Source organism: Tauraco erythrolophus, chromosome 3 (assembly GCF_009769465.1).
Source record: "Tauraco erythrolophus isolate bTauEry1 chromosome 3, bTauEry1.pri, whole genome shotgun sequence".
NCBI classification, from domain to species: domain Eukaryota; kingdom Metazoa; phylum Chordata; class Aves; order Musophagiformes; family Musophagidae; genus Tauraco; species Tauraco erythrolophus.
The window spans coordinates 87,705,822-87,732,431 of NC_141467.1; the positions used below are offsets into that span (position 1 = coordinate 87,705,822).

Here is a 26,610-nt window from a genome sequence, read left to right on the forward strand (position 1 = left end):
AATGCCATATACCTGACACATTCCAGAAAAGTAAAATAGGGAAAAGACATACACATGAGAAATGTTAGATGATACTTTCTAAAGACATTGCTAATACAAGGCATAACGTAAAACAGGTATTCACTTATCCTTATCTTATTTCCACGAACAGCTGAATAATGGTCGTCCTTTTTTTTTTAAAGGACCCTGTCTGTCATTGTAATGCAAGTACAGATCCAGCTGAGGCCACATTGAGATATTTATCTAAAGGCAACTGCTAAATACATAGGCTTTTCATGAAATAATGCCTCTTCAATTTCCTCAGCTAGCAAAGTGACTAGCTAACCAAATGTTAGATTATGTTATAAAATCTTAGTTATCTATCTATGACAAGATTATGATCACCAAAGGGACAAATCATAAAGGTTTTCACCTTCACTTACTGACTCATACAGGTAATTTACTCTGCATAACCAATAAAACAAGATGTGGAAGTTTTCAGCTTTACATAGAATGTCATAACATATGAAATTAAATAAAGACTTTCAATAACACACTGACAAATTTCATCACTGATTTCATAAGAATCACCTTTAGATATCACAAATGTCTGGCACTTCACTATAAATATGCAATTCCTATTAATGTTTATAGTGGAATATTTAATGATTTGTGCAAAAGAAATTTATAGAGAAATAATCTGTTTTATCAGCCATTGCAATACTCTAATTTGTTTCTATAAAAGCAGAGATATGCCATCAGACAGAAACCTCAGTGATGTAACTTATAAACACTACTGTAATTACCTTCCTGTTATTTCTTATATAATCATTCTACTTTCCAGTCACCTCATCTGTGTAAAAAGAACACTTGTTTTTCAATATCTTGATACAAAGTTTTCAAATAAACCAGAAATGCCTTACAGAACTATTTGGGTGATACAGTTTACAGAAAAGTTGAATACGGCAATACGCTACATTACAAAATCTAAAATGTGTTTTGCTTTATTTTTTTTTACTTGGCAAATGTTAGAGAGTCTTGCTTCTTGAAGATACTTTTATTATTTAAAAAAAAAAATCACATCTAATACATTGACAGTTTAAAATCTAAAACTGAAAAATGCATTAGAAGTTATGCCAATGTGCCCTGCAAAATCCTGGAAACTGAATCCATCACTGACATTTGTAACAAAAAATTAGTGCAAATGTGTCCAAGCTAAGGAGCTTTGAAAGCAAGTCTTTTCACTCCTGTGAAGAATAATGAAATGTAGTATAAGGAGACATAGCATAAGCAGTTAGTCCATCTTTATTTTAACCAATTACTTCTAAATATTTAAAATATGGTTCTAGTCCAAAAAAGGTACTTTATAAAAATGGCATATTCTTTCACAAAAGTCATCCTCTTTAATGTACTTAGAGTAATACCTGTGCAATTTAAGTTAGAAAGTTGCCTGACTCCTCATTATGAGTCAATCGGTCCTGTAAGATGCCAAGCACTTTCAGTTTCCATTTTCTGTAATTAAAATTGAAGGCACTAAGCATCTCAAGATTTTTTAAAACTGCAGTTAGTTAATTAGTTCAAAATGTCAAAGTCAATAAAGAAAAAAAACTTGAGAAAGTGACCTCGTGTGTCACTTGAAAAAAATATATGGTTTCACATTTGTAAACGAGGACAGGCTTTGATTTGTACAGCCTTTTACTGCTAGTGCTAATTTTCAATTAAAATAGCATAGCTCCTGTTCACAGCCAAGCTTTCAGCTGACACCTGGGAGGATGAGAATTTATTTCATTGCAGATATTGCAAATCTAATGTGAAATCTCTGACAAAATAAAATGTCACTCAAGAATGCCAGATTTATAGAAACTCTACCTTTAGAGCAGAACCATATTTAAAAATTTACCATGCAGACTGGAGAAACAGATTTAAGTGAGCTATTTTATCAGAAATATATAAACAACTTTGAAAACACACAAACAACACAGACAGCACAAACTCCACTCTTGCACTAGAAAAAAGTAACAAAAAAGGAGTACACTCACAGATAGAAAACTTGTTGCTGTTGTCTTTCCCTGGAAACAATTTAAATCCTCTAGATTTAAAATCTATGGCCTTTTTCACTAGTTAAAAAAACAAACAAAAACACGTATCAGGCAATACAATCTAAAATATTTCATTTCATTTGACAAATTTTATCATGGAAGTATATGCAAATTAGAGTACCGGCTACCTAACAAACTCATATTATGCACCTTTATTGGGAAACAATTTACAAAACCAAGTTTTGAGACCAAATTGTGCACCTGACAAAGGGAAGAAGTAAGATTTTGAACATAATTTTCTTCTGCATAACCAGGAAAAAAAAATATGGCCAAATGTGTTTATTTCCAGGCACCATATAGCTGTGTAAAGCATTGTCATACATTTATGGAACCTGGAAAATGAAAAGAATGGTAGATATGTTTGCTCTAAAACAGTTAAACGGTTGAATCTTATCTAGTGTTTCTTCTATATTAAGAAACAGTGAAACAGTAGTGATTATCCCCTTCTCCCTCCATCAAAAAAAAAAAAGAAAAAAATTACAAAATATCTGCCATCTGAAAAGTCAGCAAACTTTTGAAAAGAGATACTATGACACTTTTTTAAACAGCTGATTTTTTGTGAAATTTTAACTCAATTATTCCTCCCAGCGATAGATAATTTAAAAGGAAAAGAGAGTTATCCATGACATGTTATTGAAAGCACACTGAAGTCCAATATATATGCTCAGATCTGAATTCCATAAGCATCCAAGCAATATATTAATCCACATATATTCTGAAAAGGTTTAATCAGTAGTAGAAATGCCAAATGTTTTCGTCAACATGCTTTGCCTCTTACTTCAGATTTTAGAATTTACATTAAAAGTCAGTATTACACATGGGAAAAAGTCGAAACAGATGCAACCGCTAAAAGATTATAATGTCTCAGTAGATAAAAAGTGCTTCTAGAAGTAAAACACTGAAATACACTGTCAAGATCTACAGGCACTCAGATTACCTCCCAATTCCGAAAGTATCTCCACTAGTTGTTTTCAAAATCTTCCTTCACTATATTCCTAGCTTTAGTACAGGAGAATAATTTTTTTTCAGCAAATACCAAGAGTTTATTTTCTGAGTTTAGATAACACAGACAAAACAGAAATATTTTGATCATAGAAAAAACACTCCATTTTCTAACTACAGAGATTTGGATGTAAAAAAAAAAATGAAATACAGTCTACTGTTCTGTGTGGAGAAACCTTTTGGCTGCTGCAGCATCCTGTGAAAGTTCTTTCCCTATGCAGGCTAACTAAGAAACACCTGTAGCTCGTTACACTGGGAAAGTTGCCTTGAAACAGGTGCTGTAGCATTCAGCCAATCACTCTGGGAGATGGTTGGTCAAGTGACCAATAGCCTTGACCCATCTAGCAAACCATGTGACTCCTGACTATTTAAGGCAGGGCGTTTACTCCTAAGGGTGAGGCATTTCCTCCTGAGCCTTGGAGGAGTGTGGGCCTTCCTTAGAGTAGAGCCTAAAGCCTTCGCATTAGAACATTGGTCTGCTTGGAGCTGCCTGAAGCCTTCCAGCTGCGACAGTTCTGCTGTTGGTTCTGCAGCTAGTTCTCTTCCTAGCTTGAAAATTGTTATTTGCAAAGTGTGAAATGGAAGGTGGTTGGCTCCCATCTCACTGATGAACTATTTCTGTAAAAACCCTTATTTTGGGCTGTCTTTGTGATAAAGGCAGCTAATACAGGCAAACCATGTGGCCTCAACATATTTTTGAAACAAACGAAAAAATGATAAAAAGAGAGTAAACCCAAAACTTGACAAATATCAGAATGTAAGAGAGAATAAAACAAAAAGAGGACAAGAAAATTTTTCTTTCAGTCATTAGACTAGGTAAATGCCTCTTTTCTCCAATACACTCTGCCAGTGAGCAGTGAACCATACATAAAAATGGAATTTCTAAAAAAATTTAAATTTTAACTATAGATTAATTTAAGGTACATTATATTCAAATGACTTTACAGGTTAGCTATATTTAAAAACTGTACGGAAGATGTATGTTGGCTGCAAGTAATAAGTAATTGATATCAATTAGTAACTATTTATCAATAAGTAATTCATAAAATTACTATCAATTATTTGTACAAAACCAATGGATAGTCAAAGAAATCCTTACATGAAGCATAAATACTGAAGTAGCAGAATACTATGCATGTTATTAATTATTACTATGCATAAGAGCAGAACAAGATTCAGGTGAAAATAGCATACTACTAAGAAAATTTATAGGATAGATACAGGACATGATGATAAATATTTTTACACTTCAGATCGAAGAGATCATACTTTCTTCTAAGTACACAGAAGCTTTTATCTCTAGACATAAAATATAACTTTCCCTGTGTATCATCATAATGTAATCTATAAACATTGATATTTTACAGGGGAAATATGTTATTTGCAGGAGCATAACGTATCTGTTGCCAGAATCTTTTTTTTTTTTTAATCCTTACTATCAGAAACTCTCCCCTCCCTCAAATTAATTGAAATCCATGAACAATTCTATTCTCAGTGAAAGTCATGGACCGAAGAGCTGTACCTTCCCACAGTGGAGCCATACTGAAAGAACAGTAATGCTCTCTCATCACTGTGTGAGGTTTCTAAGATGATATTTCTCCATAAATCCAAATGCAGGAGTATAGCTGTAAGCTTCTTTTAGCCTTCTCTGAGCATCAGTGTAAAATAAATCCTCATGAAACAGAAGATGGACCTAGCTATTCTTTCAGCTCCCAAGTAAAATGGGAGTAGGCTTGAATATGCAATCTCAGGTGCTGGGATGGGTTTAAATGCTCTCATTAGGGAGATGTTTGTCCTCTATTTTCAGAAATCACTATAAAAACACAGTAAAGGATGAAGACTAGTTTGGTTTTTTTTCGTTTGTTTCTACTTGTCCTCAAACACTTGAATGGTATATCCATGGTTTATGTACCCAAGAAATAGAATTCACAAGATCTAAGGTGGAATTGAAAATAGTTACAAGTGTCTTGGTGAACACATTATTTAAAACAATTAGAGCTTTTTATAACTATTTGCATCACTTTGCCAAGGTTATGAAATACTATAGGAAAGCCAACAACTCAAGATCTCTGAAGCATCTTTATGCTACAAGAGAAGAATTTTACTTTTAGCAGGACTTTGTGCACTCATTTATTGAATAGTAGTTTCTGAATACATTGTGAAGGAGTAGTTATATAAATGTATTTGATTCAAACATTCCATCACTAAAATATGTGCCAGGCTGCATATCATGTACACACCTAAAAACAACCCCATCATCACCAAAAAATCCCATACCCAAAACTCAAGAAATTAATTCCTTAATACTTGGTAAACTAGGCATTATTTTGCACATGCAACGTGGAAACCAGTGAGGAAGTTGGTACTGTTCTAAAACAGGTTTAGCATCCAGATAGCTACACATAAATTCAAGATGGAAAATTTGCTTCTACAATATGGAAGCATCAGGATACATAGCCATGCGAAGGATATCTATTTAAAACACTGATGACTCACAAATTCATGTCTTTATTTTTGTTATGCAAGAGTGTTTATGTAAAGAAATTGTCCACCTTGTCTTGTTTATGTTTTGTAAACTTTTAAACCAAGTAAAAAGTAGATTTAAAAAAGAAGTAGATTTAAAATGCTGATGAATAAACATCTTGCTGGGTTTATGTGGTGGGGTAGTGGGGGAGAGGCTGCAAGGATAGCCCCTGTAAAGAGCTGCTAGAAGTTTCCCTGGCTGCCTCTGGCGAAGTCAGATCTACCTCTGGCCAGCACTGAGATGATCAGCACCTTTGTGAATAAATACATTTAAGAAGGAGACAAAGGATCCTGAGTCAGGTGGGACCTGCAGCGAAAACAGGAGGGAGAGGGGAGGTATGGGGGGTTCTGGTCTGCAGATTCCCAGGTAGACTGCTGCCTGTGCTGGCCCGCTGCCATGGGACTGGAGATGGACGTGGCGCTGTCCCTTGGAGCACTTTGAAGTGTCCCACTCCCGGGGTGCCTGCTGGGCGGAGTTCATCCTGCTGGGACCACTGAGCTTCATGGAGCTGGTCAGGCCCAGTGTGGCTGCAGCAGAGAGAGGAGTCAGATGTGAGAGAAACCACTACACAGACACCAGGTCAGTGAAGATGGAGTGAGAGGAGGTGTGCCGGAGCTGAGATTCCCCCGCAGCCTGTGGTGAGACGGCAGGTGGCCTCTCTGCAGCCCACTGAGGTGAACGGTGGAGCAGATATCCACCTGCAGCTGTGGAGGACACCACACCAGAGCAAGAGATGCCTGCATCCGAAGGAGTTCATAGATGACTGTCTCCAGAGTGAAAGGACAACACATTGCTGAAAGAAACTGTGGAGCAGAGATGGATCTACAGTACATACAGAACTCCATGCCGGGGAAGGTGGCTGCCCTCAATAAGTCATGACTTCATGGGAAAAGCCTGTGCTGTAAGAGTTGAGTAGGATTCTGTGGGTAATAGTCATGTCAGAGAAGTTCTTGGGAGACTGTCTCCTGTGAGAAGGGACCCTACGTTGGAGGAGGGGAAGCGTGTAAGGAGTGAGAGGAAGGAGGGGCAGAAACATATGACAAAACAACCTGCAACACCCATTCTCCTTCCCCCTATACTGCTGAGGGGAGGAGGTAGAGCTGGGAAGAAAGAAGGAGTGGGGAAGGTGCTTTTAAGACCTGGCTTTGTTTCTCATTATCCTCTCTGAATGTGCTCATAATGAATTAAATTGATTTATCCTCAAGCTGAGTTTGTTTACTCGTGACCATAATTCGTGAGACGTCCCTCTCTGTTCTTGTCTCAACCCTCAGGCTTTTTGTTACATTTTTCTCTTCTCCACCCCACTGGGGAAGGGGAAGAGTGAGCTTAGCTGCCAGCTGGGCTAAACAACAACAACAGCGACATTCTACACAAAATAGCACTCATGTCGCATTACCACACGTAACTATACAGAATATTAACCATGGAAGCTTGAGCCTCTTCTGACCTTATATACTTCCTTCCTTGGGTGTAGCTCAAAGCAGTTCAAACACTGAAACAGACCCTTTCCTCTCCTGAACCTTTCTTGAATTATATTAATTCCCACTCAGCTAATGGAGATGGAGAGAAGTATCATAATATCAAAGCCATTATTTCAAGGTTGTACATATAGCTCTCCTTAAACGAAATCTGCAGAAATATAATATTATGTGAAAAAAGGCACTAGATTGCTCATTTGACTGTACCTAAATGTTTGTATTGCATATAAATAAATGCCCATATAATATGTTTTAGAAAATATGTGCTATCTCTGGAAAGAAAGGGAAAGTTTTGTGCCTCCTCACAATCTCTATATTCTTCTGTTTCTCATCTTCAACATTTATTTAAAGTCAGCTGCAAAGGATTCTACTTGATAATGTCTGAAACAAAAAGAACTGTTAAATTCTAGGACGAAACTCTTTGACACTATATTGTTTCAAGATTTTTTTTTTTTCAGAGGACTGAGAGGGAAAAATTCATCTTTCCTTTTAATTTGCATTCTCAAAATTCTTCCCACCACACAACTATTATTCAGAAAACAGAAATACCCAGAAATCAATACCATTTGTTTACTTTGCATTGGATCCAGATATTAGGGAACACAAGCTGACATTAAAAACACTTACAGATTTAGAATGACATGATCTTCTGCATTAAGTATTGTTGCTGGATTTATGTTATCCTAGAAATAATGAGCAATTTAGTCATTTACTGCTTTCTGAAGAGTCAGGAGACATTTGTTTGGAATACAGTGTAGAACTGATTCTGACTGGTGCAGAGCCACTAATTCACTGATTGTTCAAGAACTTCAGTATCTGGTGATGGTAGATTTTACTTGCAGTAGCTGCTCTTTCTAATAATAGAAACAGGAGTCTGATACACTCTGAATTCTGACATTTGATGCTCATGTGCAGATATGGCAAATAAATCACGCGTGATACTTCTTGGGCATAGGTCTAAATCATTGTTTTTCCTCTAGAAGTTGATGTACGCACATAGCACATCTACGGCTTGAATGCATTGAACTTACTACTCATGTACAGGTCAGTTCTATTTTTTTTTAATGTGCTCATCATGTTCACTATGCATGTGACGCAAATAGTTATCCAGAATTTCCAACTTTTTCCAGCTTGTGTGACAACACAAGTTCTAGATATCCAAGTATCTTAGGGATCACCACTTCAAGGGATTGCACAAATGGGGGGGCTGGGGGGGCGATGATAGGGAGGGAAGATACAGCAAACTATTTAGTTTTTAGTTGATGGTAATTTAGGATCCAGAAATTTACATTAAAAATCTCTCAACCTAGCAATTACTCAAACTCCACTGTGACCTAACACACTGACTGATGTAGCACTAGCTTCTAGAGCCTTTCTGCACCTTGAAAATTGGCATTAGAAGACATGAATTTTCATCCGTTTCTGTAGTACAGCATCAACTACGTAGGTTAATGATTTCTTAAACATGAAGAATTATTTGGAAGATGAACAATCAGACTATAAAGTGGTGAACCATTCACTTTTCACACTACTCCATTTTTTGCTTTTTAAATGAGCTGATCTTAATTTTTCTTTTATTATTCTACCCACCCCTACCCCTTTCAACCCTAAAGTACCCTGGTCAAAGCAGATTCTATAAATTCAAATTACTGCAGCTGCTGCATTACTGTACTGAATTTCTGCATTATTCTACTAACTACTACACTAACATACTGTACTAGTACAATGTGTAATAAATATCTGGTTTTTGATCCTACAGTATTTTAAATATGATATGATGGTGGACAATAAATAGGATGACTAAAATAGTGAAAATGACTTTTTGACTCCTTGCTAAAAGGAGAGGTCCAAACAAAGTTATTGCTCATTATGATCAATTAAATAGATAAAATCAGACTTTTTTATTTCCTTTCACATATCTTAGTTTTGCTGACAAGAGGTTCTATTTTAGTGTTACCCTACAGTCAAAAAGTTTTATTCAGAATGGAAGAAAATGCAAATGAGAATGAATGCAAAATTCTCTCCATAAATTAAATGCTCTGACATTTCAATTAATATAATCGTATACTTTAATGAAACATGCTATAAACATATGATTCTAACTTCTTATATTCATTTCACATTTATGTTGGAATTTAATGTATTTTGATTTTATTTTAATATGATGCATTTCCATTTTAATTGTGCACCTTCTCAGGTTCATTTTTTATCTATGAATGAAAACGTATGACAATTTTCAGAGAACAGTATGACATAAGCTCTATATAATTTAATACACATTTGAAAATTTCTCATAGGGTTCTTATCTCAGTCAAAAGCACAGTAATGAATCACTGAATGGAAAAAACCCTCCTCTTCTCTTGACTGAAAAATATGATTAACATGGAGCAGAACTGGAAGTTTAAGTGTTACTGTACTATGTCATTTGTCAACAAAATTGTATGTGGAACCCTCCCACTTTGCAATATTTTCACTAGAATTTATAAAAATATTTTACTTCCTTAGGTAAGTCCCAATTAATATAAAGAACAATTCTGTGTAATAAATTAATGCAAGAATGAGCTGAACTATGTAAAATGATTTAGACAATGTATTGATAAAACAAAATTATTTTTATACAGGTTACAGTTATATCTATGTAGGTTATTCCATATATTGGCACTGAATTAAGAAGGATGAGGAAATAGAGTTAGTTTACACAGATGGCCTTTAAACTGATCAAAATTACTGTTTTTCTACTGTATTCTACATTATGTGTTTTAAATTTTCCTAATTAAAAAAAAAAAAGTAAGTATGGTTAATATGTACATTTTTAAAGTAATGTATAATTGGACATTTTATATTCTATCTACAATGTATTTGAATTATGCCAACATACTGTGGTCAAAATAAGAAAATCCGAGCTACTGAGGGAAAATAATGACACAACACATTAGAAGACAAATATCAATTATAGAAGTAAACATGAATAATATAATGAAGAACGCAACAACTATAGGAACTGCAAGAAAAATAAATAGAAGGAACAAGTGAGGAGAATAAAACTAACAGTCAAGTATAAGAAGCAATAATTCAATTAAAACATTAACACAAGTCATTTCCTGAAATCAGTATGACTGATTTTCTTTTTCCCTTTCTTCTTCCTATTCACACTGAACTTGACTATTGGATGAAAACTGATCTCTTTTCCTATAGCTTCTTTCAAGCGGGAAGATGTCGAAAGCTGAGGTCGTTATCAGCTTTTCTCTAATAAAAATTTTTAAATTAACAAACCGTGATAATGACTTCATCCACCAAACATAACAGATCTATGTGACTAGTTGCACATATTATATGGGTATTCCAAAAAGTATTATGAAACATTAAACAAATATAGTTCGATGATTAAATGCTTGAGTGCTTATTTACATGTTATGCGAATTAGCATTTCTTGGAATTTTTTTAATTATTCTAAAAAATAACTTTTAAAAATACAAAAATCTTCTTATATAAATATAAGAACATAAGAATTTTACTGCAAAATATATTGACTTTCTTTGCACTCCCATCCTTGCAGTTCTGGGTTTCACTCATAACAAAAAAAGCCCCCAGGAAAAAAAAAAACTAAGGACATCTCTACGTCGATGTCCTACGGGACTCTTAAAAATCTTTAACAACTCTTCAGAAAAACTCTCCTTCCCTGTTCCTCCTTTCATATTCCTGCTTCTAAGTAACTCTCATAAAAATCAGGACATATGAGTATATTTTCAAATAACTCCTTAGCAAGTTTACATCAAATAATCCCAAAGCAGTGCTCTATCTTTCAATGAATCTTTTTTTTTTAAAAAAAAGAATTAAATAATTTTCTCTTAAAACCTTTTAATTTCAGAAGTTTCATTAGCATCTGATTTAATTCCTCATAAAAAATCTTAAAAATGCTTTAAAAATATAAAAATATTTTTAAAAATCTTCTTACCTCCTACCATCATAAATTCTCCTGTAACACACAGCAAAAAGAAATGCTGGTTTAATGGGGAACCACCAGTAGCAAGTTTTTTTCTCTCTGATTCATTTTTGCATGGCTATTACTAAAATACTACATAAAGTGAGGCATCAAAAAGCCTAAGGTGAGGTGTGATAGATAAGTGTTCTTTAAAGAATAAAGGGGAAAGGATAGAGAAACATTAAAGGCCTTATAAGAAAGTCAGAAAAAAATAGAGCTGAAGACGTAAAGAAATAAGAGAATTGAGATATCAATAAAATGAATAAGATTTTTAAAACAAAGAGCTACATAAAATAATCAAAATATATGTCTCTACATTGATCCTCAAACTGAGCCGATACGGTTAAAATTTTGCAAATGCTGGATGACATTTCTGCTTTTTAGAAGAAGAGAGTAATGAAATGTGTTGGAATCTAAAGTTCTCTTGAAAATAGAAGGAATTTAAGTTCCTAAGGAAAGCTTTGAGTCACTTTTTGAACCGCTACATGATCCATTAAGATTTCCTGGTATTATTTGAGTTTGAGTTCAATAAGCAATATTTTTTTTCTCCAAACTTTATATCCCTATTTCAGACTGATCTTTTTCTGTATTTCATTTATGAATTATGAATGATACTAGTGGTCTTGTTACATTGTTTGCACCTTGTACTTATTTGTGTGTATAGTACAGAGGTCTTATTCTAGAAATTCCTTTAGGATGGATATTATCTTAGAATACAGAACTTCTTAATGGTATACTAAAATTGATTAAGTCTTAAAAATAGCTTTATTCTTTGCATCTCTGTGACTTTCATGTTGTATGTAGTTTTTTCCTCTTTGTGACTTTCTTGGTGCATATAGTTATATATCTGCCAATACTCTAAATATTCTTTGCAAATATTCAATTCATTGGAAAAAAAGCACAATACTTTATTTCTTCATTTTTCAATATAAGATAATTAAAAATTAAACCACTGTTCAATTGCCTCCACTGATCATGATTGCTGACTAAAAGGATGTAGCCAAACTTTACGGCTCTTTCTTGAAAAAGAAGAAAAGTATGGCTACTATAAATTGTTTATATAGTGTTTGTCTTATGTGATAGGAGTTAGCTCTTATTTGTTTCTGGGGTAGATGTCCAGGTTCATTACAATGAAGAACAAAGCTCCGGTGACTTGATTGGAGATACCTCATTTTCAACTCACTTTGCACTTCTTGAATAGAATTAAGAAGTCTTTAAAAATTTTACACTTACTTCATAAAATCATTTAAACTCACTTTGTGGTCCTTTTAAAAACACCAGAAGTGTAATATCATGTCAGCAAAAGTGAGGATCAGGCTTGATTATGTTTGGCACTGATAGATCAAAAATTCTTCTCAATTCTATGAGAGTATAGAAACCTCTGATGTATCACCATCATCAGCTTTCATATTTATATTCGTCTTTCTTTGCTTCGATCTGAAGATTTATTTAGAAATCCTTATCACTGAAACCAGAAGTAAGATTCCCATTATTCTCAGGGGTATTTACTTAGGGTGCATGTGTACTTCCATATTGAAATGAACATGGATAGAATAGAATAGAATAGAATAGAATAGAATAGAATAGAATAGAATAGAATAGAATAGAATAGAATAGAATAGTTCAGTTGAAGGGACTGACAATGATCGTCTAGTCCAACTGTCTGACCACTTCAGGGCTGATCAAAAGTTAAAGTATATAATTAAGAGCACCGTCCAAACGCCTCTTAGCATTTGGAAATATGCCTCTTAGCACACCTTTAAACAGTACAAGTACACTATAAAAGCACTCACAAGAAAAAGTTCTAAAATATCTCTCATGATGGTTGCATATACTGAAGTAAAAATTCTACAGCCTTAAGAAAGAAAAGATGCAGTTGATATGAATTCAATAGCACTAACAGTATTACTAAACTCCAAATTCTTAGGATATGAAACACAGATAGAAAAGACAAAAAATGTCAGTTTATCCTCTACTAGTGCAGTTACGATCAAGCTAACATACTTAAAAATTTAAATAGAAAATAAACAATGGGAAAAAAATCACATTTAATTTCCTTTCTGATTTCATATCTCAAGAAGACAGATCATACTAGAAACTGTGACTGTAGTATCCACATGAACTGCTACTGAATGCACAACATCTGAAACTTCCAGATTTAACTGAATTAAAGTGATTAGAAACCTTCTTTCCCCCTCCCCCCCCCCCCCCGCCCCCCCACCCTTACTTCTGAACAGAGGAACAGATACATTATCCTGAGTTTGAATGCTTGGTTTCATTAGAACTCAAGACCCAAAAGATGCTATGTTTCTCTTTCCAGCTATCATATCTAAATATATTTTCCATTAGCTTATCGAGCTGAATGTTGAACGCAAGGTTTTCACCCTTCATCTACTCCCTCCTTCTACCAGAAGATCTCATTTTTCCAGTAACAAGAACTCTTCTTGTTCCTCTTGTGTAATGTATCTCTTTATTATATACTCATTTGTCCTTATTTAAGTTCTCCCCATACTGGTGTTCACTTTCTGAAACATTCATCCTTTTGTCCTGTCTTAGATTTTCTTTTGTAAGGTGGGAAAATCAGAACAATATAACACCATTATTGTTCTTTTATTCATCTGATTCAATCTGAATTCTTTTTGATGAAGGAACTGTAATTATGTACAGTATTCCTCATGAGATCTCACTGTTGCCTTATAAAATGATACTTGTACTTCTCTACCTCTAATGGAAGTATGTCACCAAACAGGTCTAGGGTTCCTTTTTCCTCTCTTAAATCGTCAGAACACAAAGTCTTCTTTTCTGTGATTTCCAACTAACAGGCTTAGAGAAGAAATTCTTCAGCCAGCCTTTGACACAACCTACAATTACTGTTGAAGTCCAGATAGTAAGTGTGGTAGACTAATTTACACCTAGCAGATGGATAGGGATCTTTAGTTCTCTCTATACATCTCTATACATCTCTTTTATACATACACTTCAAAAAATATCAGCTTAGGAAACAAAACAGTGTTGCTACTGTTTATTTGTTCTGAAAGGTCTTATTCACAGAACGATCTGCTGGAAACCAACAGTATGACTCTTATTCTATAGTTACGATTTTGCATCAATGTTAATGTATCATAAACCAGTACTATTCTGGTCTTAATAGCAATATTCTCAAAAAAGCTTATAGTAAAGACTACATGTACAGTACATTGTTACCATTTTAAATGTACACATATATGATATAGTTTTAGTAAATTATATTTAGTACATTAAATTTTATCTTTTCAACTATTAACTACTTTGCATAGGTTTGGGAGCATAATTCTTAAAATATGATCAAGAACACAGGAAAAATATTTCCAATGTAAAAAGTAATTTTTAATATCTATTAAATAGAGAAAGCGTTTTAAAAGGAATTTACCTAAACTTGTTAAGTAGCTCTTACATATATTTCCATAGTTATTCAATATGCAGAGCAAGGCAAGTAGTTTTTACATTTTTGTGCACATTTCATCGTCAAAGAAAGGCTAAAATACTTCAGTAAGAGCCCACAGGAAAATCCATAGAAACACCTGTGGAATATCTCCCCATAATGGAAATTTCTTCAAGTCAATTAGCAATAGTCTCACAGTCACAAACATTCTTTCAAAATATGTCTGTATCTTTGAAATGAGAAATATTTTATGGAAGACTATTACAGGTTATTTAATAAGGGCCAGTTTGATTTATTTTCATGGCTATTGTAAATATACTATCAAATATTGGTGTTTGCCAAACAAAACTGGTAATTTTTTTATTCAGTATATGAAAACGCACTCTAATAGCATACACACATATACTGTTCTGTGGGTATGCTACAGTAAAAAATATTTAAAAGATACTGTATAAGGATTGCTAGCAAAATCAAGACTTTAAATGTGACATAAGGGAACAAACTTCACAGAACTAGGTATGAGCTTTCTTCTCCAGTAAGGTCTATATGAGACTGATTTCATCTGTCTGTCGGCATCTTTAGCAGTATCTTGGTCTCTAAAATTTTTTCATAATATGATGTTTAGTACTTTAATATAACAAAGTAATTCAGAAGTATGTGCCTTACCTATATCTTATATTAAAGAATAGGTCAGAGAAGAAAAGGACAGTGGAGAGGACATCATAGTGCAATAATCAAACAGAAGATGGAAAAAACTGTATGTATATCACAATTACTGCCAAATTTAACTGCCAAATTAGTACACCCACAGATACTCCCTCAAAACTTAAAATAAACCTGCTTTTTTTGAACTTGACCAAAGATGTTCTGAAGTGAATGCATAGCCACAAAACCAGTACAAAGCAAACTCTATTAACTAATTTATACTGGTTGATAACCATGAAAGTACTTCAGACTTAAATTAATGCAAATGAAACATAAGTAGTTGTTTAATGATTTCTGTTTCATAGCCAAACAAAATACAATGCTTATTTTTCAGTCGTCCTACTTAAATTACATGTTTTAAAATTCTGTGGAACTGCAGCTCTGCTGTTTCAATAGATGTTAGTAAATGAAGCTACAATAACTTATATTAGGTGAATATCTTATCTAGTAGGACAATAGATTCTAATTTAAAGTTGTCTTTACAAAATACCAACCATAGAATGAGACTTCTACAAATTGTTCGTGCTACAAAAGATGTTCCTCCTCCATATATTTGTATTTATAAATTCTTCATGCACAATAGATTAACATGAAACAAAGGATTAGCACACAATAAAAATTAAAAATATAAAATAAATTGTATTCAGGAACGTTAAGCTGCAAAATTAAGCTGCTTCTTCCCTGAACATATATTTGTGTAAAACCATACGACATTCAATTTCTGAATATGTGTACTGGTTAAATTAAGACATTGCAGCATTGTTGTTTCTCAGCCTTGTGTTTCAGGTATCGTCTTTTATGATTTAACACAATAAATAATGTGTTTTTTATACTCCTAATGTTCATTATTTGTACTTTAGCATGTGGATTAAATCTTCTGAATATAGGAACATACCAAATCTTTAGCTTTACTACTTTAAAACTTGCAACTGAATTTCCTAGTGTTCTAAACTTTGCTTCATTCATTGATTTCATGTTTGATAGTATCAAAATGTACAGATGTTTCAAAAAGACAAAATTTTGCTGAAGATTTAAGCAGAAGAGAGATGATTGCAGCTGCATCACTCATTACTTTCAAACAAAGCAGCTATTTATAAAGTACATTTTTTATGCTGTGGTTGATTATGTCTAAACACATATGCAGAGTAGATTAATATTTTAATCTCGGTTCTCTAAACTTTCATCAGATCTCACTTCTACTAGGCTTGACAGTGAAATATAATGATATAGGCTATAAAGTGGCACCAAAAGAATATTCCTTATCTTTCCCTCAGGTCTTTTTATAAATCAAATTAATTTAAATTACTATGACAATATTATTATTAATTTCACTTTTCCATCTGGCTGCCTCACTACAACTCGATTTTAAACAGATTTAAGCCCTTTCCCGTTTGGGTCAATTACATTTCCTAAATGGATATCTGACCTTTTAATTTATACAAAACATATTTCCATAACTACATGGGCACAAGTAAAATAATATCCAATACCTCTATGAGTAACAACTGCAAGTTCTTTAGTTCTTTCTATCTGCTCAGCATTTCTTGGTCGTCTTCCTGTGCTTTGTAAATTTGCTTGATGAAGGGAGAGTGCTTCCTTGGAAGTGGTCGACTCCAGAATTGATTTTCTTATATTCATAGCTTGCACTTGTTGCTCTTCAGAAGGTTGTCTATAGGTGGTCACTGCACTGGATACAGCAACATCAGCAGATGTGCTAGCAACAGTAATAGCACCAGTAGTGGCCGCAATACGCTCCTCTAACTCACCAGTGGAGGCAGTTTTGATCAAAGTGGAAGAACCTGTGGGACACACAGTAGCACTGGATGCTAACTTTTTCTTTTGCATTGTGTTTTCCTGATCAGCCTAAGAGATTAAATTTCCCTCTGTTTAATACAGTAAAGACAACTGATAGGAAAAGAGGAAAGTCAATACGCTTTATTTAAAAATTTGAAGTAATCAGAACATTTTTAATGTCAGTGAACATTTTTCGATTATAGTGATATTACACGTTTAGTTTTAAATGTCTTCAAAAACTTGTAGTATAAACTTTTGTGCCAGTCAGAATGACAGCGCATAATTTCCGCCCCTGCAAATTCAGTCCTGAAATCAGCGTGATTAGAGCAAAATATACAACTATATCATTAAAGGAACCCCACGTGTAGAAAAGTGATAATCACCCTATCAAGGAGTGATACAGCAGCATTATATAGTAACCTGGGTAGTAGGCGAAGCTTCCGTACTCCAACTGCTAATAAAGCTGCCAAGTAAGTTCATACATTTGATTCTTTTCATGAAAGCGTCACAGGGCTCTAAAAGCTCATTTAGACTTGATAGAAGGCCAAGGGTAGATGGATCGTAAAAGGTACACATTTAAACAAAACGTCTAAGCACAATTAGCTGTACTTGATATTGGACAAAGACTGCATCTGTAATTGTCTGTTTGCTCTCCGATTTCTGTTACAGGCCAAATTATTTTACCCCAAAAAAAAACACCCACAAAATGTTTGATGAGTTAAAAAATTGCCCATGCACTTCTGAAAATATTAACACTTCTGACTTGTCTAGTAGCTAAAATATACAACCCATGTGGCAATTTCAAATATTTTATGAAAGTTTTCATCCTTCCCCATTCCCTAGATTTGGCTGCAAATGTTTGGAGGCCAAATTTCTCACCTATGGGCACCTAGAACATCTAACACAGTAGCAACTCCATCTTGACTAAAACGAATAAATAACGGGGCAATGTGAAATAAAATTCACCATTCTGTGACCATCTGCACAGGTCAAGGGCACGCATCCTACCTGACCATCACGGCAGAATGGTGGACACTTGTCTAAGAGCAAAGGCTGCAGCTCCAGCTGGGGGTTCTGCACCATCTACCCCAGTGGCAGCCAATGTCTCCATGCAGATGAAGGTGCTGATGGGAGAGACTGCAGTGCAGACCTCAGACTGCAGAAAGTGCCTAGACCTTTCTCCTGGGGCAGAGACAAGGGGTAGACCCACCTGCAAAAGGTGTGCCCAGGTGGAGGACCTCGTACAGCAGGAGGCTGAGCTGCAGGAAGTAATGAGAAGGCTGCATAACGTCAAGGAGGTTGAGAAGGAGTTAGATAGTTGGTTCCAAGTGCAGCCTGCAGTGGACCTGCAGCCCATGACCAAACAGTCAAAAACTCCCCCACTGGCACATACAGAAGTGAGAAGGGCAAATAACACGAAATTATTTTGCTTGCAACAGCAAGGGCCAGAAGGAGGAAGAGACTTCCCCCAAAGTCTGAGGTGCCACTGCAGAACTGCTTCACCGCTGTGCAAACTGAAGAGGAAAGACCCTTCACATCAGGAGAGATGCTGGAGCTGAGTAAGGTCCCCTTATAACAACCAGCACAACTAAGAAAAGGTGATAGTAGTAGGCAATTCTCTTCTGAGAAGTACGGTGGCAACTCTAGAGTGGTGGGCTGCTTACCAGGGGCTTGTATCAGGGATGTCACTGAGACACTATCAAGCCTTGTACAGTCCACTAACTACTATCTGCTGCTGTTGTTTCACATTGGGACCAGTGATACAGCCAGGAGCAGTCTGTGGAGTACTAAGAAGGATTACAGAGCCCTGGAAGCAGTGGTAAGGGACTGTGGAGTGCAGGTAGTTTTTCACCAATCATCCCAGACAAAGAGAAGGGGTTTGAAAGGGCCGGTTGAATCCGACAAATCAACAAACGGTTATAGGACTGGTGCCACAGCCAGGGGTTCGGCTACTTAGACCATGGGACTCGCTTTGACAAACGTGGTCTAGTGGAGGCGGATGGGACCCATCTGTCAGAGAATGGAAAGAGAATCTTCGGTCATAGGGTTGCCAAGCTGGCAAAGAGGGCTTCAAACTGAAGTTGCTGGGGGAGTGGAACCTCAATTCATCCCACTTCTACCAGTTTGATGCCAGTGCCAGTAATAGATACCCAGAGCCTGGAGAAAGATCACAGGTCAGCAGGAGAACACCGAAGAGCAGCAGAAAGGAATTCCAGGTAATTATTATAACGTCAATATGATACCAAAATACACCACCACCTCAAAAGCTACCCACCTCCTGGCTGCACAAAAGTATGTTTGACAAAGTCACTCAAGCTCCACATAAAAGTAAGGAAATGGTATAAAATGGCAAAAGAGAAGGGGGATATCAGGAAGAAGACCTCCATCGAATGATCTGGGATCAGTCGACGGGCTGGACCTCTCTTCTCCCCCCATAGGGACGCCTATTGGGTAAGAGCTCTGTGTTATGCGCATTTAGTTACTAACATCTTGCTAGCTATTTAGTATTATCACTGATCAGTTCTAATTTTATATTATTCTAGATCAAATCTGTTTTCGCAGTCAGTCCCTATCACTGGCTATCTTCGAATCTGTATGCTGTCATGAGCATATGTAATAAAATTTATCATATATATATATATATAAAAAAATACAAGTTTCCAGAAACTCCATGATTGATATAGAGAATATAAGGGATTTGGCTCATAGCACTATCCATGAGATCCCTGAATAGGTTAGGCGAACACCCTCCGACTTAGCGGGCTGCCCAGGGCGGGCAGGCGGGTGGGATACAAGGGTCTCATCTTTCTTGGGAAGCCGGTAGACTGGTCAAATTGCTCCCTGACCTCTATTGACCTGACCTTGTGTCATAATGTGACAGGTCAGGATTAAATGGAAAGCAGGGACAAGTGACATTATAGTGGGGGTCTGCAACAGGTCACCTGACAAGGAAGACCAAGAGGATGAGGCTCTCTGTAGACAGATAAAAGCAGTCTCGTGTTCACTCCTTCTCCAAGTGATAGACTAACCAATGAGGGGAGTTGCTCACTGGACCTTGTTCTCACCAACAAGGAAAGACTGGTGGGTAATGTGAACCTCAAGGGCAGCCTTGGCTGCAGTGACCATGAAACAGTGGAGTTCAAGATCCTTAGGGCAGCAAGGAGGTTACCAACAAGGTCACTACCGTAGATTTCAGAAGAGCAGACTTTTGCCTATTCAGGAATCTGCTTGGTAGAGTATCATGGGATAAAGCCTTGGAGGGATGTAAGTCCCAAGAAAGCCGGTTAATATTCAATGACCACCTCCTCGAAGCTCAGGAGCAATGCATACCAAGAAAGAGGAAAAGTGCCAGGATGCCTACATGGATGAACAAGGAGCTCCTGGACCAACTTCAACACAATAAGGAAACCTACAGAGGGTGGAAGCATGGACAGATAGCCAGGGATCAGGTTAGGAAAGCTAAAGCTGATAGAATTCAATCTAGCCAGGGACATCAAGGGCAGCAAGAGAAGCTTCTATAGATGTGTCAGTGATAAAAGACTAGGGAAAATGTGAGCCTTCTCCAGAAGGAAATGGGAGACCTGATTACCCAGGATATGGAGAATATTGAGGTACACAATTACTTCTTTGCTTCAGTCTTCACTGGCAAGTGCTCTAGCTGCACTTCCCAAATTGCAGAGGCAAAGGCAGGGACTGGGAAGAGGAACCAACCACTGTAGGAGAAGATCAGATTCGAGACCATCTAAGGAAGGTGTGCAAGTCCATGGGACCTGATGAGATGCATCCACAGGTTCTGAAGGATCTGGCAGATGAAGTTGCTAAGCTACTATCCATCATATTTGAGAAGATATGTCAGTCCAGTGATGTTTCAAAGAGTTGTGGTCAACAGCTCGATGTCCAGGTGGAGACCAGTGATGAGTGGAGTTTCTAAGGGGTCAGTCAGTATTGGGACTGGTGTTGTTTAATATCTTTGTTGGTGACGCAGACAGTCGGACTAAGTGCACCGTCAACAAGTTTGCCGATGACGCCAAGCTGTGTGGTGTGGTCGACACACTGCAGTGAAGGGATGCCATCCAGAGGGACTTTGACAGGCTTGAGAGGGGGGCCTGGGCAAACCTCATGATGTTCAACAAGGCCAAGTGCAAGATCCTGCACATGGGTCAGGGCAATAACAAGCACAAATACAGGCTGAGTGGAGAATGGATTAAGAGCAGCACAGAGGAGAAAGACTTGGGGGTGTCGGTTGATGAGAAGGTCAACATGAGCTGGCAATGTACGCTTGCAGTTCAGAAAGCCAACCGAATCTTGGGCTGCATCAAAAGAAGTGTGGCCAGCAGGCTGAGGGAGGTGATTCTGCCCCTCTGCTCTCGTGAGACCCCACTTGGAATACTGCGTTCAGTTCTGGGATCTCCAAAATAAGAAGGCCATGGAGCTGTTGGAGTGGGTCCAGAGGGCCACAAAGATGATAGGAGGGCTGGAACACCTCTCCTGAAACAGGCTGAGAGAAAAGAAGGCTCTGGGGACAGCTTCTAGCAGCCTTTCAGTACATCAAGGGGACCTACAAGAAAGCTGGAGAGGGACTTTTGACAAGGGCGTGTAGTGATAGGGCAAGGGGTAATGGCTTTAAACCAAAAGAGATTACACTTAGTTTAGATCTAAGGAAGAAATTCTTTGCTATGAGGGTGGTGAGGCACTGGATCAGGTTGCCCAGAGATGTTGTAGATGCCCCATCCCTGAAAGTGGTCAAGGACAGGTTAGATGAGGCTTTGACCAATCTGATGTAGTTGAAGGTATCTCTGTCTGTGGCAAGGGGTTCGGAGCCAGATGATCTTTAAGGTTCCTTCCAACCCAAACCGTTCTATGATTCTATGTATAACTAGTTGGCATCAACAAAGTTGATGTAGCATGAACTGCACTATGTTATACTACTATCTTTAAAACACATCTCTTTTATTCCATAATACTGATTAGGGGGCTCTCAAACAGTCATTCAAACAATAATATTCATAGAATCATAGATTCCTAGAATCGTTTAGGTTGGAAAAGACCTTTAAGATCATTCCACACTTCTCTACTTAGTTCTGAGATGTCCTCTCACATAGACTTTGAGAGTTGTCCTTTAAGCATAGTAGGGTATGACAGGATGGAAACAAACCAAAGTGTTTGCACTGTTAGAAAAACCTGTACATGAGAAAAATGGAAATAAGACTCCCAGACGAACAGAGCAGTGTATAGCATCTTTCATGTACAAGATATATCAAATCTCTTTACAGAATTATCAAACATACTGTATAAATAAATGGAGCAGATCCTAATGGCAAAAATACTTGGTCTTGTTAATAAAGTCTCTTTTCTTCACTGCAGGAATTTTAGGTTGAAAATATTTTATTTTGCTATACTGTTAAAAAAATGCTACCATAACACAATACTTAAGCATTATACAGAGAACTAATAGGGTTGCTGTGGGTACATATTATTTTAGCTCTCTTATGTTTAATGTCTTAATATCTGTTCTGCAGTATAGCACTTCTAAATCACACAGTGGTGGTTCCCACTGCAAAACTAAACAACTTACACCAGGTAAGAGCCCAGGTTTTTGTGTCAGACACTGAACCAAAAACTACTTACTATCCTATGATGACAGCATTAGAAGTAACTAAAATAGACCTAGTGAGCCTAGAGACACTTTATTCTTTATTTCAGAATAAAAGAGGGAAATTTTCACAACAATGATTAATATCAAAATACTAGACTAGTTATGATTCAGGATACAAATAATTTTGATAGACTAGTATCAAGATTGAGACACAGAAAACACAAGTGCATGGTCAAGAGATATTTGAGAACAGTATAATGTTGATTTAAACAAAGAAAACTTATTACATAACCACTAATATTGAAGCAAAATCTATGTGGATTCATCTTTATCATGCAAGGAAATGTACAAGAACAAGCAGTCACCTGCTCCCAGCATCAAGCTCAAAGCAGAATTTTATTCAGAATCTCAGTCAAATGGCACGTTGTATCCTAGTGCTTTAAAGAGGCACAGCACTTTAACCAAAAACAAGTTAAGAGAAAGTTCATCTCAAAAGAAAAAAGCAAGAAAAATTATGCTTACTTAAAGAAAAAAACTTATACATTGAAAAGTACTGTACTACTTTGATACAGAGGAAATTTTCAAGCAAAACACCTAACTTAGACTTCCACATCCACTTACACTGCAAAAATGAACTCATGCAGAAGATCAGTAAAATGTAAACAGCATGGTGTGATTTACATGGAAGATTTCAATACAAAATTAATGTTATGTATAAAGAACCTGGTAAGTATCAGCTACTGAATAGAATAGACGCATTCATGTTTGCCTAAATATAATTTGCAATCTGTAAAAGCATGAACTTTGATGCCTTGGTATTCTATGAAAACAGGTTTAGACCAATTGAAACACTTAACGATGTATAGGCAACGTAACATACTCTCCACTTCAGTCATCTGCAGTCAAATCTGACATTTCAGTTTGTCAAAGAGACTATCATAAAAATTGTAATTTCCTATATGATACAACCTCCTCCACACATGTATTATTTTCTCTTAATATTGTGGTTAAAAAAAAACAAAAAACAACACACACAAAAAAAAACCCAAACTCAATGAAAATTGTTACAAGAAAGAAGAAAGGAAGACTGATTTTTGCTTTTTGGATGAAGTTTAAACCCATAATTTTCAGTCAGCTGAAGTCAACTCAGACACAGGTCATCACTGTGAATTCACAATCAGCAACTGAGAAAATCTGAGTCTTGGGGAACTGCCAGTCTGCACCACAGAAGGGAGAAATAAGGATGTGGAGCCAAGAAAGAGTAATTGCTGCTCAAGGCACAGGTTCACAAAGAAAAGGAAACTGCTCAGCCCAGACTAAAGGTCTGAGACCTACTAAACTGGACAACTATTTCTTTAAGTGAGTCCCTGTGGATGGAGAACAGATTCAAATCAATACAACTGAGGATCTTTCATGAGTCAAATTAGACTGCTTAGATGAGGAAAGATTTGAAGCGGTATATTACACATAAAAATTCACAACTATATAGAAGTGTATGATCTACAGAGCAATTCAGTTCAGGAAACTAGTCTGAATGAACCACTACTCAGAAGTGTTGTAACTGCGAAAACTTTGGATAATGCAAACATATGGAAGATCCATAAGCCTTTCTATTTATATAGGAGTGGAGGTTGCTCCTGATTCAAGGACCATTTTTAGTAAAGGAAAGGGTCAAAAGCCTTTGACATTTGCCTGAGACAAAGCTCCAGAAATAGATTATAAATCTGTGCTAGATGCACACACTTTGCATATGCAATATGCTACAAGTATACACAGGATTCCTGTTGTAAACATGATAGCAAAGGAAATTTACCCGAGATAAACTCATAGTGGAAGTTCTCATTTAAATTAATCTAATGAACTAACGTTTTACAAGCAATCCCTGAGAGAATAAAATAATCTAGAGAGATAGTGAATACCTTTGCTCACTCTGCAGAAGCATTCACCAGCAAAAAATTAAGGTGGAAAATGGTATCTAATATATTTTATTTTATAAAAATTAAATTTTTTTATTCCCTTTTAGAAGACTATGACTTGGGAAAGCTTCCCTTTAAATCAGGGAATGCTAGAACAATGTATGTTCCCTTTCCAATCAGTACAGATATTGAAAATGTATTAATGTAAGCTGTAAATAATGTGCAAATAATAAATTAAAATTTAACAACTTTTAGAAACTGTAGGCCTGAAAAGAAACAGTCATAGTAGTTCATATGTGTTGGAAAGCAGAATCAGACAAATGTAATTCTTCTTATAGATCTTAATTTGAATCTTGATACACTTTAGAAATAAGTTGTTTTCTTAACCAAAATCAATTAATTTATGACAAGATAATCTGAGTTTTATGCTCATTTTAGAAGCTTGAGCTCTATTCTATGTTAAATGTTGTGTTCAATCTCAGATTAAGACGTAGATTTCAGCTGTGTCTGTTGTATCCTCTTAAACTAAAATTGCTTTTCTCTTCCAGTTCCATAAGGTTCCACAAGGTAAAGTATCAGTGATGAGTCAACACGCAGTAATACATGACTTAAAATTGGGGTTTTTTTCGTGAAAGTCATTAACTACCAATATTTAATTACCATTCTCTCTTACAAGATATGACTGAGAATTATGTTTTAGCAGGATTCAAACAGATAGGATTTTAAGGAAAATTAATTAATTCACTAAATTAAAGTGATAGTGTGAAATTATAAAATTACCATGCTTTCAGATATTAACCATCAACTGGACTGAAAGAAACTATTTTCAGTGTAATGCCATTTTTAAATTAAACTTTGACATGCAGTATATTACTGTAACTTCTGTTATTACGAGCTAAATAGTATATTTTCACAGACTGAAAGCATGGACAGTAAACCTTGACTAATTTGAAAGCCCACCATTAAATGTCTGAAATGCAACTAAAAAAGTTGATTCATAAAGAAGTATTCAGCAAAAGTTTTAAAGATTTTCTAAGTTTGCTTTTATTTCAGAGACAATTGATGAACAAAAAAACATTCTAATACTATTTATCTGTCCACAGGTTAGTAATACCATGCTGATTAAGGGTCAAACTGATCAAAACAAAGAGTGAACATTCTGTAGTGTGAGTTTGGTTCGTATAACGCTGGAATTAAAAGAATTTTTATCCACACGATCATAGAATAACTCAAGGAAAAATGGAACTCAGGAGGTCTCTTGTTGTCATGACAACATAAAGCAGGATTGGCCATGAGGTCAGACCAGTTGCTCAAGGCTTTATCCAGTCGAGTCTGGAGAAAACCTCCTAGGATGGAAACTGCACAATCTCCCTGAGCAATTTGCTCAAATGCATGACTTTCCTCACAGAAGAAAAGTTTCTCTTTGTATCTGGCCTGAAGATCTCATTTCAAATTTTGTCAGTGGTCTCTCATCCTCACACCATGCTCCACCATTACAAGCTTGGCTCTGTCTTTTCAACAACCCCCTTGTAGGCATCTGGAAGCTGCTATTAGCTTTCCCCTCTTCTCCAGGTTGGAAAAGCCCAGCTCCCTCAGCCTATCCTCACAGGACAAGTGCTCCAGGCCCCAGCAATCTTAGCGGCCCTCCACTGAACTTGTTCCAGCAAATAACTCATCTTTCCTGTCATGGGGCCCAAAACTTGATGCACAGTTCCAGTCATGGTCACAGGAGTGCTGAGTATAGGACAAGAATCCTTCCCTTTAATCTACTGCCTACACTCCTGTTAATATAACCCAGGATGTCGTTGACCCTCTTTGCTGCCAGGGTACACTGCTGGGTCATGCTCAGCTTGCTGTCTGCCACATCCCACAAGGCCTTTTCAGCACAGCTCCTTGCTATCAGCCAGTCCTATTGCCAGGGGTTCTTCCTACCCATGTGCAGGGCTTTACATCTGCTCTTGTTAAGTTTCATAAGATTCCTGTTGGCCCATTCCTCCAGCTTGTCTTTGTCCCTGTGGATGGTAACCCTGTCCTCAACTATATTGACTGTTGACTGACATTTTGGTGTCATCTGCAAATCTAATGAGATTGCACACTGTCACTGATTTAAGCTC

The 26,610-nt window shown here is 36.3% G+C and overlaps 1 protein-coding gene across 4 annotated transcripts in view; it reads right to left on the reverse strand.

Moving 5' to 3' along the window:
- CSMD3 (CUB and Sushi multiple domains 3) overlaps nt 1–26,610 on the reverse strand; it is a 737,988-nt gene that overhangs the window by 448,033 nt on the left and 263,345 nt on the right. For 2 of the 4 annotated variants that reach the window (XM_086609526.1, XM_086609525.1), the window contains 2 exons: nt 16,681–16,989; nt 2,019–2,096 (listed from right to left, as the gene is read on the reverse strand). The exons of 1 other annotated variant lie outside the window; for it this stretch is intronic. In XM_086609526.1, the coding sequence (XP_086465652.1) occupies nt 2,019–2,096; nt 16,681–16,989 (387 nt within the window). The remainder of the gene's footprint in view (nt 1–2,018; nt 2,097–16,680; nt 16,990–26,610) is intronic. One more of the 4 variants, XM_086609527.1, reaches the window with a different exon arrangement.